The 13499-nt window shown below is 31.5% G+C and overlaps 1 protein-coding gene across 1 annotated transcript; it reads left to right on the top strand.

The window, feature by feature from the left end:
• Window positions 1–8820: 8820 nt before the first annotated feature.
• LOC106762245 (phytosulfokine receptor 2) lies at window positions 8821–13243 on the top strand. Its single transcript, XM_014646032.2, has one exon. It carries the CDS (start codon window positions 9847–9849, stop codon window positions 13009–13011), a length of 3165 nt encoding a protein of 1054 aa, XP_014501518.1. The 5' UTR covers window positions 8821–9846; the 3' UTR covers window positions 13012–13243.
• The last annotated feature ends 256 nt before the right edge of the window (window positions 13244–13499 follow it).

Raw genomic sequence — 13499 nt, 5'->3', positions numbered from 1 at the left:
AAAAAAAAAAAAAAAAACTAAAAAGAAAAAGAAAAAAAAAAAGGAGTGGTTATTATTTGATTGAATGGAATCACGTGACTATGAGATGCAGGCAGTAAATCAAATCAAATCACGTTTCTCATTAACTAACTAATCCCATTTACTTTAATGGATCGATTATTATTATTATAATTAATCATCACTGTTAGTCACCCTACCACCCTTCCCATTGCTTCACCTTAACCAACGCTCTCTCTTTCGCGTGCCTTCCACGGCCTCCAACATTTTCCCTCTTCTTTGCTTCCTCTGTGTATGAAAATCCCACCAGCATGTTCAAAATTTCAAATCTGTCTAATTCAAAATTAGATTTTTATTTTTATGTTCAGGGATTTTCTTTAAAGACAAAAAAATAAGAAAAAAATGTATGGAACTTTTAATTTTTATAAAAAATATATTTCTGAATAAAATTGTCTCAGAAAGGTATATATGGAGAGGAAAAAAACTTATAATTCTGAATTGTTTAAAAGTTAAGTGTTATTAATAATGAAAATAAATAAATCGTTGCCATTGTAAATCATAGTCATTATTTTCTTGACTATAACTCATTTCACTATTTAATACAAGTAAATTACTCTTAAAGAGAAATATTTTTTATTTTTATACGAATTGTTTTAGAGACAGTGATAAAGTTTTTTAATTCTTTTCATCTTGATTATATTATAAAACTAGAAGTATGTTTTACCATTTCAATCAATTAGTAGTTTCGAAATTTTTTGTTGTAAAATGTATCGTTAAAATATGCTCTAAATATTTATTTATCAAAATATTTCGTAATAATAACCTGATAAAAAAAAAAAAAAACTCTGTCATGCACTTGTAAATTAATTAGTTTGTTCATAAATCCATAATTAAGTGATAGGGACGGAACACCAAAAGAAAAGTGATAGCAATTAGCAATCTTAATAACAAGGTTTTGGGTTCAAAACGTATAATAAAAGACATTAATTAGTTTTATCACTTTTAACTTAACTCATGTAACGTACTTGAACTTATTAAGAATAGATCATTTCTTCCATACAGATATATAAAAAAAAAATGTCCAAAAAATAAATAACGCAATTTATTTTATAGCAACGGATATATTTGTTGTTGATATATATAAAAACGTAAATAACATTTGCATGCAATATGTTATTTTAATTTATCTAAAGATTATTTTATGTAGATAGTGCAAATATACACATATCCTTATATTTAAGTAAATGATTAATTATCTATGGATATAAATCAATAGATAAAATATAAATAAATAACTGTTTATTTACATAGGTTTGAGACATTATTGAATATCCTAAATTGAAGCAATGGATTTTGTTCCACCGAAAGCAAAGAAAATTTGGTATTGACAAAATGAGAGGTCAAGCACAGTTGGTGAGCTCAAATTGTCAACGGTTTGTGAACTAACCCTTCCTCCATTGAAAAATATTCATAGACTTTCACAATCTTTGTTATTTTAAATCAATGCAAGTAAAAGAATCTCTTCACTTATTTAATGTAGTTTAATTTTCTATTTGAATTTTGATGTGAGAAAACAAAATGAAGAAAATATAGAGATGTTTATTTCTTCAACAAACACAATGTAAACAATTTCTCTTTTACAAGTGAGCATTGTGAAATGAAAAAAAAAAGAAGTAATTTTTTCACTTTCGACTAATAGAATTATTGGGGATTTTTACATATTAGTATAATGACATTTTTTTATCTTGGTTAAAAAACAACTTCTTGTATATGTTTTAAAATTGTTATAGATATAATCGACACAATTTTTTTTTTATTTTTTATGTCATTTTTGGGTTCGTTATAAAAAGTTCACATTTTATGTTGGTTTTAGATACACTATAAATAGTTCACTTTAGCATATATAACAAGTCTGTCCGTAAAAAATCACTTTCTATATCAGTTATTGTCACAATTGACATAAAAAAATTAACTTTATATGTTTGTCATTAATGTAATCGACATAGAAAACTTTTTATGTCGATTAATGCCACAACCAATATAGAAAGATAATTTTTATGTCAATTATTGTCACAACTAGCATAGAAAGTGATGTTTTTTTTTTTTTTGCTTTCAGAATTATTAGTTTTCCTACTCACATAACAAAACTTGCATATATACCAAAATTCTAGCACAAATATTTTCATATACAATCCTAGTAATGTAATATAATCCACATAATCATTTAATATTTACATATAAACTTTTTAGATTTAAAATATCGTCATAAGTAATATCATTTACTATAAATACTTAAAAGAAATTATCCTCATTACTCACAAACATTCTTTAAGACTTCATTCATCAATGAAGATGGATCATTAAAAATCTACACAATCAAATAAAAGATGAAATTTACATTTAAATATTTAATATTTGAGTTAGTTGTATATATTATCATATTCCACGAGTCAATAATGTTTGTGAATACAATTATACCTATATGTCTCATTTTATAATGTCCACATCAATAGTTTTTTTTGTTAACATGAATACTACAAGTTAAATTCATAAAATATCATATTTTATATAATTGTATTTCAATAGTGACAAGATTAACTACTTATATTTGGTATGATTTTGTTATTAAACCAAACAAATAGAGATAAAACTTTAAGTTTTCCTTGTTACTAACAATGAAAGTCAAATTTTCAAAATCCATCTTGAACTTAGTCCTTGTATAAATAATATTCTTATTTAAATAGAAATTTTATTATTAAATTCTAACGTTAAAGAAGTTTTAATTGAAAAGAATAATGTTTAAGTTGTATTAAAAAATAAACTTTAAATTTATTTTAATCTTATAAAATCAATTTGTAAATTTCAGGACCATTAAATTCAGAGAAAGTGGAAGTCAAGTGTGTGCATTTAAGTGGACCAAGTGGTTTTTTACGGTAGTATATAAGTAAACTTTTCAAAACTTCGAGCCACTTTCTGCATGAACCTCTTCTCTCCAAAGTTCTGAGTTTTATTTTCTCCTCCTTATCTCTACAATTCTCCTTCTTCTCTCTAAAAAGTCTCACTTTCTTCTTCTTCTGATCATAAATCAAATAGTGGTTGAGTGTTAAAATCTTCCATCTTCACCGATCAAATTCAAGTTTGGAGTTGGTAAGTTCATTCTCTTCCTAAGAAACCTGTTTTCAAGCACATTCAAACCAAATTTCTTATTGCATGTGCTCGTCAGTTTCATCTTCACAAATCCTGATCATGTTTTGGTCTTTTGGTTGATTTTTCCTTCTTGATCGGTGGGTTATAGGTACTCTAGAAAGTGTTGGTGTTTGGTGGACGTATTTTGTTGTTGGTTGAGCAGTTGTTCGGTTAAAAAGGTAAGGGAAGCTTGTAATTTCATTATGATTCTTATGTGTGTGGATGATTGCATGTTTTAAATGGTGGTATGTTAGGATGTTTGGTTGATATTGGAAATGTTGAAGTTTTCTGCATATTGATTTGTATGTGTTGATGTTGATAAATGGTGTGAATTGGTAAGAATAAGGTTTGATCATAACTTTGCAGTATTCTGCAGAATTATTACATGTTGTCGGGAGTCCTTCGTGACCGTTCGGCCTTTTCAGTGTGTTCGGTCTAAACTAAATTCTCCTTCTATAGAGTTTTTTAGTTAATGACCGATCAGTCTTATATTGTGTATAATGGAAAATAACGTTCGATCTAAGTATAGTTTTCTATTTTCGCTTAGTAGTCAGCCTAGATAAGGTGTTCAATATAGTTTAAACCTTCGACATTATAATTATTCTCAGTTTACAAATAGTGTTCCATTATTTCAGTGATCGGTCCTACTTGTACATTTGGTATAAGTTCAAAGTGCTCGGTCTTGCACTAGCACTAGGTTTATTAAGTAGTGCTCGGTCTTGTACTAAGCACTTGGATCCTCAAAAGTGTTCGGTCCAAACCAATAATGTTCGGTCTAAGCCTTAGTGTTCGGTCTAAGCTCTTAGCGTTTGGTCTAAGCCCTTAGTGTTCGGTCTAAGCCATTAGTGTTCAGTCTAAGCCCTTAGTGTTCGATCTAAGCCTTAGTGTTCGGTCTAAGCCTTAGCATTCAGTCTAAGCCTTAGTGTTCGGTCTAAGCCAATAGTGATCGATCTAAGTCAACAGTGTTCGTTTTGGATAAAAAGAGTTCGGTCTAAGATTCAAGTTTTGGTGTAGCTTTAGAATTCGGTTGTTATGGTATTCGGCTTTAAAGATGTCCGGCTCATGCTTGAGTCTTACTCTTTACATGACTGTTCAGTCATGTTGTCATATAGGGAGTGGTCTCCCATTCGCTCTTATTCAAAGGTATTGATATGCTTTTCCATTCGGTCGTATTCAAGGGTTGTGATTATTTTATTGTTCAGTTTGATTTTTATTTAAATTCATTATGGATAAGAAAGTATGTTGGTATTATATCTCAAGTGGTATGAAAGAGAATTCCAATGAGGAATGTCTCGGTGAATGATCATTGAATTGGTAAAGTATGAATAGGGATAGCGAAATTCACGACGTTCATCCTGAAATTCTAATGATTACTAGTTCTCAAGTAGAGATGGGTAAGCCATAGTGTGAGAATGACAGGAGATTCTAGTCTAGAGGAGATCTGGGTGAGGTATAATGGACTAACCTCAATTGGCAGTTGTTGAGGGCATCCCAGCTAATACACCACTCGGATGCAAGAACGACCTAAAGCTACATATTCATACAATCCGGATGGTCAAGTCAAGTGGTCGGTCATTGCATGTATGATATGTTCGGTCATTGTTTGAAATGTATGGATGATGGATTGCATGTTATAAATGCTCAAGTGAATAAATGATTATGACTTGTTTATGTTTTTATGATTAATTAAATTACACTAGCTTACCGTACTTTCCTGTCTTGTCTTATTTTGTCCGTTCGGTCATTTTTTCTCTTGCAATGATCATCCTGTGGATGTGAGTAGAAGGTGATGAGTGTTAGTTGAAAGAAGCATTGGAAGGCGAGAACCCTACAGTCTAACTTAGGACCGTTTGGTCATCGAGATTAATATATCTTTTGTAAACCGTTCGATTTATACAAGGTGTTGTATAATCAATCGATATTTGATTCTCTTGTACAATCGTTCAGATTAAATGTAATTGTAGAACCGTTCAGTTTGTTCCTATGTTTTATATCAAACTTAATGATCTTTAGTAAAGTTTCAAATTTTTAGATATTTTAAGATAATTGTAAGTCTTATTTAATTCTTGTAACTGTTTTATAATATTATTATATGTTGACTTCAATATATAGTATTATGTTATATTTTTAAAACGTTATAGTAAAAATAAATTTATAATTATGCATATACTATCATTTTTAGTCTTATTTTTAATTAGTATGAGATATTTAATCCACATCTTAAAACTAAAACATATATTTTAAATATAAAATTAAATATCTATAAATGATCGATATAAATAATAAATATTAATAAAATGGACTCAAGAATATAAATCAACTTTATAAAATGAATTTATAAAATTTTGACAAGTGGGTTTATTTGGTTTTTTATTTTTGTAAAAGAGTGTGATTTGTTTTGGATGAAAGGTTATGTAGGCAGAAATGACAGGCAAGCAGCTCGAGGTGTAATCTTTAATGCTCCATATTGAGTTTCTAGAAATTGAGAAACAGAAGAGAATGAAAAAACGGGGTTTGAAGTTTGAACGTTGAATGAGAGAAAAACCATTGATAGTTAGCATTTGTTGTTTGTGGTGGTTTTACAGCAGCCATGGAAGAGCAGTGGAAGAGACAAAATTAGGTTGGCAGCTTTGACAATGAGAGAGAAAAATGCTCTTTTCTTCCACCAAGTCAGCCCTTCTCTCCTCTTTTCAATTCTTCTAACTAATACTTATTATATAAATAACATATTATAAACATCAATTCTTATATTAGGTCAAAAACTATAAATCTTTTTTTTTTAAAATATCATATTAATATTCCATAATATTTTACTCAAATAAGTTAATACTTTTCTTTTTTTAGGAGTAAATGTATAGTGGTAAGAGTATAAATTAATGTAAATGGACAATTCAAAATTTTAGTTCGCAAATGATGGAATGACTCATATTAGAGCTTATGAGCTCTCGATTTTAGGGCAAAAAATTATAAAATAACTATTTTTTGGAAGTTGTTATAATTAATGCTACTAAACATAAATAAGAAAAAATAGCGGAGTGGTTAGATTTATCTTTTATATGGTTAATAATTAATTAATGCGTTATTAAAAATTATTTATAAGACATTATTTGAAGTTATATTTTTATATGTTAAATAAACTCGGGTAAATAAAGTTGTCAAACTTATATGATTATTTAAGTAAAAGATTTTAGTTAAATTTGTGTTTTTTTTAACGAGGATCAATAAGCTTTGAAACTATGTAAAAAAGTGAAATATAAATTGGTAGAAAAAGTACAGTTTATATTCAGAGAAGACGTGGTTCATTATTTTGATTGATGATTATGGAAGTTTAAGTTATAATTTATTTTCAAGTAGTTATTTAGAGTTGTCAAAACTAGTAATCTGGTTTGATTCAGCCCGACTCACCACGGGTTGGTCACTTAATGAGTCAACTCAACCCGACACATTTATTAGCGAGTCAGAAAAATCTGAACCGGCTCGACTCACCACGGGTTGGCTTACTAGCCCATTTAATTACAATTTTTTTTAAATAAAAAAATTACAAACTTTCTATATTCAAATTTAAACAAATTTCACTCCAAAAAAATGATGTTAAACTGAAGACAATTCAAAATAATAATAAAAAGTACAATATAATCTAAATGTCATTAAAAAACAAACACAAAAAACATAACAAAAACCTGCACCTTGAAGAATTTCAGTGAAAAAATGAGAGTGACAACACCGTAAAGTGATTTGTGAGAGTGAAGAGAGTATTTTATTTTTTAGGGTTTCAAAAATAAAATAATAAATTAAAAAAATAAAATTAGGTAGGTAGATTGGCAGGACAACCCGGTCCACCATTGGTTCAACCCGCATGAGCTGAGTTTAAGTGAGCCGGATTGAAATATGACCCGCATAAAAAAAAATTCAATTTTTTCAAACCTAACCCGGTCCGAACCTGTGGTGAGCCGGATTAACTCGCGGGTTATGACCCATTTTGACGACTCTATAGTTATCATTCATTTTTGAATGATTGTATCCTATAATTCATTTTAAATTATGACTTATTTTTTAGTAATTGTTACTTTTTTTTTTATGTATTATATAATTTGTTTTGAATAGTTTTCACTTATGTTTTAGTTGTATAATATAGATTATTTTTGAGTTATGACACGTAATTTGGTTGTATGTAGATGGGTGTACAAGAAAAACTTATAGAAAATTACATTAGAGATTTGATAATACATAGGTGATTGCTTCATACGTATAAAAGTAGTGCTTACATTGAAAATTATAAACATGTTTGTGGTTACATCAACATGGTATGAGAGATCCACAAACATAAAAAAGTTACATTAAATATTTCATTAAAGAAACTTAAACTTTTTTTCATAATAGGTAATTTGTTTATATTTTGTAAAAATATTTTTTTATCATAAATATAAATTTAATACGATCTCTCATATTTTTTTTTAATAAATTTTTATGTGAAGAAATTATTGATGAATTTTATATGTCAGTCTAATATTTAAAAGTTACGATAATATTCATAGTAACCTTATTTAAAATTTAAATTTTGTTTCCAATAAATTTAATAAAACTTATAGTTATAATTTTAAATATTATGCAAAAGAAAAATATAATTATTCTTAGAGCAAGTAAGGATACATATGCTATTATATGTGTATCTACGTTTCTATAATAAATAATATAATTTAAAAAATAAAAACAATTATTTCATTAAGGATAAAAGTGAAGAGTTATGTAATATCTTTTAATTTTAAAATTATGTAGCTGCTTTGTTTGTATTATTATTTAATTTATTAAATAAAAAATTGTTATAATTTGATTAAAGATAAACTTATTTAATTTAAAAATAAAAAAATCAATTATAAGCGTTATTTTCTTTATATAATAATATAAATAATAAATAATTTTACATGTTATATTTTAATATTTTAATGATAATATTTTTTAATTTTTATTAAATGAGTTTGAATTAAATTGGTGATGAATTGACTCAAATATATTTTTGTATAAATCTCATATGACTTTTAATTGTATTGTAATAAATAAGTGAATTGAGATAAATTGTTCATATTTTTTTTTTTCACAAAATATTTTATTTTATTCAATGAATAAAATTAAAAATACATTATTATTTTGTTTAAATAAAAGTATTATTATTTTTATTTTGTGTGATATTAAAAGTAAAGTACTTAAATATATTGTTTATGGTCAGTGTTAATAAAACAATTTAATTATATATAAAACTTATAATGAATATATAATGAGAACACGGATAATTATTTTTTAAATTTACTTGGGAGTATCTTCTTATTATCTTTTAGTCCTTTTTCTTACTATAATTTAATTTCTTTTTCATTTTATTCTTTACATCTCTATTCTTAATTATGAATTTTATATGGTAACTTAAAATATTATTAAAAATAAACTAAAAAAGTAAATCTATTAAATTCTTACCTGAGATAATTAGTATATTTTATAATGAACAGAATCCATTTGTAAAAATTCACGATAACATGGACTAGAATGCTTTAATAAATTCATATACAAGTTTACACGTTATTTATTAATAAAAATATGTTAAAGGTTTATTTCTTCTGATAAATATTTAGGGATTCTGAGTAAAGAGAGAGAACTTTCCTTTTCTGTCTTTTACCTTACTACATCTCTCCTACATCATGGTTTCTTGATTTGAGATTTCTGCTATCCTTGTCTTCCTCTAGATTCTATCGGTCACTGTTTAGGTTTGAAAATCAGAGAGAGCTGACAGCTATTACTCTTGGAAAGAAAAAGAAAGAAAAAATCAAAATCTTAGAAGGAAGAAAACAATAAAAAAAGGGTTTGGTTTGGAAGCTGAAGGGGACCCGTTTGATGAAAGTTTGTTGAGAGTAGGTTCTCAGGGCACTGTTCTTGGCTACCCTTTTCTTTGCTCTGCTTCCTCAGTTCACCTTTGGGCTTAAATTCAAACCTTTCTGGTTTCTGCTGCACCAAGTAAACACAAATTTCATTGTTGTGTGAAAGGGTTGTCTTTGTGCTGTGTTTTTAGTCCGAGAGATCCCGTTGGATTTCTTCATGCTAAATGGTAGCTGTTGAGTTGAATTGAGTTTTGAGGTCATGGGTTTTTGTTTTTTAGCTCAAAGATCTTACATTTCAGGTTGGAATTGAGGGATCTTACACCCTCCACTTGTGTTGTTGATTATTGTCTTACTTTCATTTTTTTAATGGCCACTGTTGGTTGCTTCGTCCGCAAGCTGTTGCCATATGGTCCATGTTCTACTTACTTTGGTGTTTGGGGATATGGGATATAAGTATCTTCATTTGGGCATCTTATCTCTTTCTTCGAGGGAGGTGTTTCTGAATCTGCAGTTTGAGTAGGGGTTTTCCCACTGTCTAGATCTCTTGTTCTTGGGATTTGGTTTTGGTGGGGATTGGTAGTCCAAATCTTTTCCTTCAAATTGTGGTTTTCCTTTGCAAGTTGCCAGTTGTTTGTTGCAGTTTGAGGTTGAAAGTCTTGGAGCTGTGACTAAAAGATACTTCATTGTAGTTCTTCTTCTTAAGTTCAACGCTGCACTTTTCAGTGATACTAGCTTCTGCTGTGCTCATGGGAGCTTAGTCCTGATTTTGAGCAGAGTATATATCAGTTTGGTTTCAGCAATGGTGCTGCTCAGATGTTTCTCAATGACACTTTTGCAATGGTGTTTTTTGGCTTGCTTAGTTTGCTTGTCACTAGGGCTTAATAATAATCAAGCCCCCTGTGACCCTCATGATTTATCAGCTCTGAAGAAGTTTGCCGGAGAACTTACAAGTGGCTCTATCATCGCAGCATGGTCCAATGACTCTGTCTGCTGCAACTGGCGTGGAGTTGTTTGTGATAATGTGACTGGAGGTGGTGGAACAGTTACGAGTAGAGTGACCAAGTTGATCCTGCCTGAAATGGGTCTTAATGGTACAATTTCACCCTCTTTAGCACAGCTAGATCAGCTCAGTGTGCTGAATCTTTCATTAAATCACCTTAAAGGTGGATTGCCTGTGGAGTTCTCCCAGTTGAAGCTGTTGAAGTTCCTTGATGTGAGCCATAATATGCTGTCTGGACCTGTTGCTGGAGCTCTTTCTGGTCTGCAATCCATTGAAGTATTGAATATTTCTAGCAATTCACTTTCTGGAGTTCTCTTCCCTTTTGGGGAGTTCCCTCTTCTCCATGCTCTGAACGTGAGCAACAATTCATTCACTGGCGGATTCAATTCACAAATTTGCAGTGCTACCAAAGAACTTCACACCCTTGATTTGTCAGCAAATAATTTTATTGGTGGTCTTGAAGGCTTGGACAACTGCACCGCATCTCTCCAACGGCTGCATTTGGATTCCAATTCGTTTACTGGCCCTCTTCCAGATTCCTTGTATTCAATGTCAGCCTTGGAGGAGCTCTCAGTCTCTTCCAACAATATTTCTGGCCAGTTAAGCAAGCAACTAAGTAAGCTCTCTAACCTAAAAATTCTGGTGCTTTGTGGAAACAGGTTTTCTGGGGAACTTCCAAATGTATTTGGGAATCTTTTGCAGCTAGAAGAATTAGAAGCTCATGGCAATTCATTTTCTGGATCCTTGCCCTCCACCTTGGCTTCATGCTCTAAGCTTAGGGTGCTTAACCTCCGAAACAATTCCTTTTCAGGGCCTATTGGTCTTAATTTCACTGGCTTGTCTAATCTTCAAACACTCGACCTTGCTACTAATCATTTCACTGGACACCTTCCAACTTCCCTGTCCTTTTGTCGTGAATTGAAGGTTTTAAGCCTTGCTAGGAATGGCTTAACTGGCTCTATCCCTGAAAACTATGCAAACCTAAGTTCACTTTTGTTTGTGTCCTTTTCAAACAACAGCATTGAGAACTTATCTCGGGCAGTATCTGTTTTGCAGCAGTGCAAAAATCTCACTACTCTTATCCTCACCAAGAATTTCCATGGTGAGGAAATTCGGGAAAGTACCATAGTAGGATTTGAGAGCCTTATGATTTTAGCACTTGGAAATTGTGGTCTTAAAGGTCACATTCCTTCTTGGTTATCCAATTGCAGGAAGTTGGCAGTTCTTGACTTGTCTTGGAACCGTTTGAATGGCAGTGTTCCTTCTTGGATTGGTCAGATGGACAGTTTGTTCTATATGGATTTCTCGAATAATTCTCTCACAGGAGAAATACCGAAAAGTTTGACAGAGTTGAAGGGACTCATGTGTGCAAACTGTAATAGAGAAAATCTTGCTGCTTTTGCATTCATTCCTCTCTTTGTTAAGAGAAACACAAGTGCAAGTGGACTGCAATATAACCAGGCCTCAAGTTTCCCTCCTTCAATTTACTTGAGCAATAACATATTGAGTGGAAATATATGGCCCGAAATTGGTCAATTGAAAGCACTGCATGTCTTGGATTTAAGCAGGAATAACATCACTGGTACCATTCCTAGCACTATTTCAGAGATGGAGAACTTGGAAACCTTAGATTTGTCTTATAATGATCTTACTGGAGAAATTCCTTCATCATTTAACAACCTCACTTTCTTGTCAAAGTTCAGTGTGGCATATAATCGGTTAGAGGGATCAATTCCAACTGGGAATCAATTTTTAGGCTTCCCAAGTTCAAGCTTTGAGGGAAACCAAGGGCTTTGTAGGGAAATTGATTCTCCTTGCAAAATTGTCAACAATACTAAGCCCATCAGTTCTTCCGGGTCTTCCAAAAAGCTTGGTAGAAGCAATGTCCTTGGCATAACTATAAGTATAGGGATAGGGCTTGCACTGCTTCTTGCATTTATTTTGCTAAGAATGTCAAGGAGGGATGATGATAAGCCCATCGACAACTATGATGAGGAACTCAATAGCAGGCCACACAGGTTATCCGAGGCACTTGTTTCGTCAAAGTTGGTTCTTTTCCAGAATTCAGATTGCAAGGATCTTACAGTTGCAGATTTGTTAAAATCCACAAACAATTTCAACCAGGCAAATATTATTGGTTGTGGTGGGTTTGGTCTTGTCTACAAGGCATATCTTCCAAATGGCACAAAAGCAGCTATCAAGAGACTTTCAGGTGACTGTGGTCAGATGGAACGTGAATTCCAAGCTGAAGTAGAGGCCCTCTCAAGAGCTCAACACAAGAACCTTGTTTCTCTGAAAGGATATTGTCGGCATGGCAATGACAGACTGTTAATATACTCGTACTTGGAGAATGGAAGCTTGGATTATTGGCTGCATGAGTGCGTGGATGAAAGCGCAGCTCTAAAATGGGATGCAAGACTGAAGATTGCACAAGGTGCTGCACGTGGATTAGCTTACTTGCATAAGGGTTGTGAACCATTCATAGTGCATCGTGATGTTAAATCCAGCAACATTCTTTTGGATGACAAGTTTGAAGCTCATTTGGCTGATTTTGGTCTCTCACGACTACTTCAACCATATGACACTCATGTGACAACTGACTTGGTAGGAACTTTAGGATATATTCCTCCAGAATATAGTCAGACACTGACAGCAACCTTCAGGGGTGATGTTTATAGTTTTGGTGTTGTTCTTCTTGAGCTTCTAACAGGTAGAAGACCTGTGGAAGTCATCAAGGGGAAAAATTGCAGAAATCTGGTTTCTTGGGTGTTCCAGATGAAATCTGAGAATAAGGAGCAGGAAATTTTTGATCCAGCAATTTGGCATAAGGATCATGAGAAACAGCTACTAGAGGTGTTTGCCATTGCTTGTAAATGTCTAGACCAAGATCCTAGGCAGAGACCCGCTATTGAAGTAGTTGTTTCATGGCTTGATAGTGTAAGATTTGATGGTTCTCATCAGTGATCTTAGTTGGACTGGTGTCCTTGGGTTTTGGTTGGTGTATCATTGACTACACAGTTGTAAAGCAAGTTTATTGTATGAAGGTGGAATGTTATTGATATAGTTACTGCCTTATATCGTTCTTTAGTCCTTTAGTTCATTAAAACTGATAGGTGTAATATGTATAAATGATAATTTTGGCAACGAGATGGTCTTGCAATAAACAGTTTGAGTATTTTTTTTTTCCCGTTGATAATTTGTGGACAATTGTTAGTGATTATAATGTAATGTCTTAGTCGGACTTGTTTACTGTGCCATGCATGTGCATGTGATGCATAGTGATTCCTGACAAAATTATTTCTAATACTTCCAAATGTACCTGCCTTTTCTTCTCGGGCTGACTTCTTGTCATGGTCTAAATCACTCAGTTTTGGATTTTTTGTCTATTCCTGATTGTTGGTAAGATTCACTTTTTGTGGCTAATACTAGTGTTCTATCGTTCTACTTAAAAG

This window comes from Vigna radiata, chromosome 5, assembly GCF_000741045.1.
Source record: "Vigna radiata var. radiata cultivar VC1973A chromosome 5, Vradiata_ver6, whole genome shotgun sequence".
Taxonomy (NCBI): domain Eukaryota; kingdom Viridiplantae; phylum Streptophyta; class Magnoliopsida; order Fabales; family Fabaceae; genus Vigna; species Vigna radiata.
This window is presented reverse-complemented; position numbering and strand designations above follow the sequence as displayed.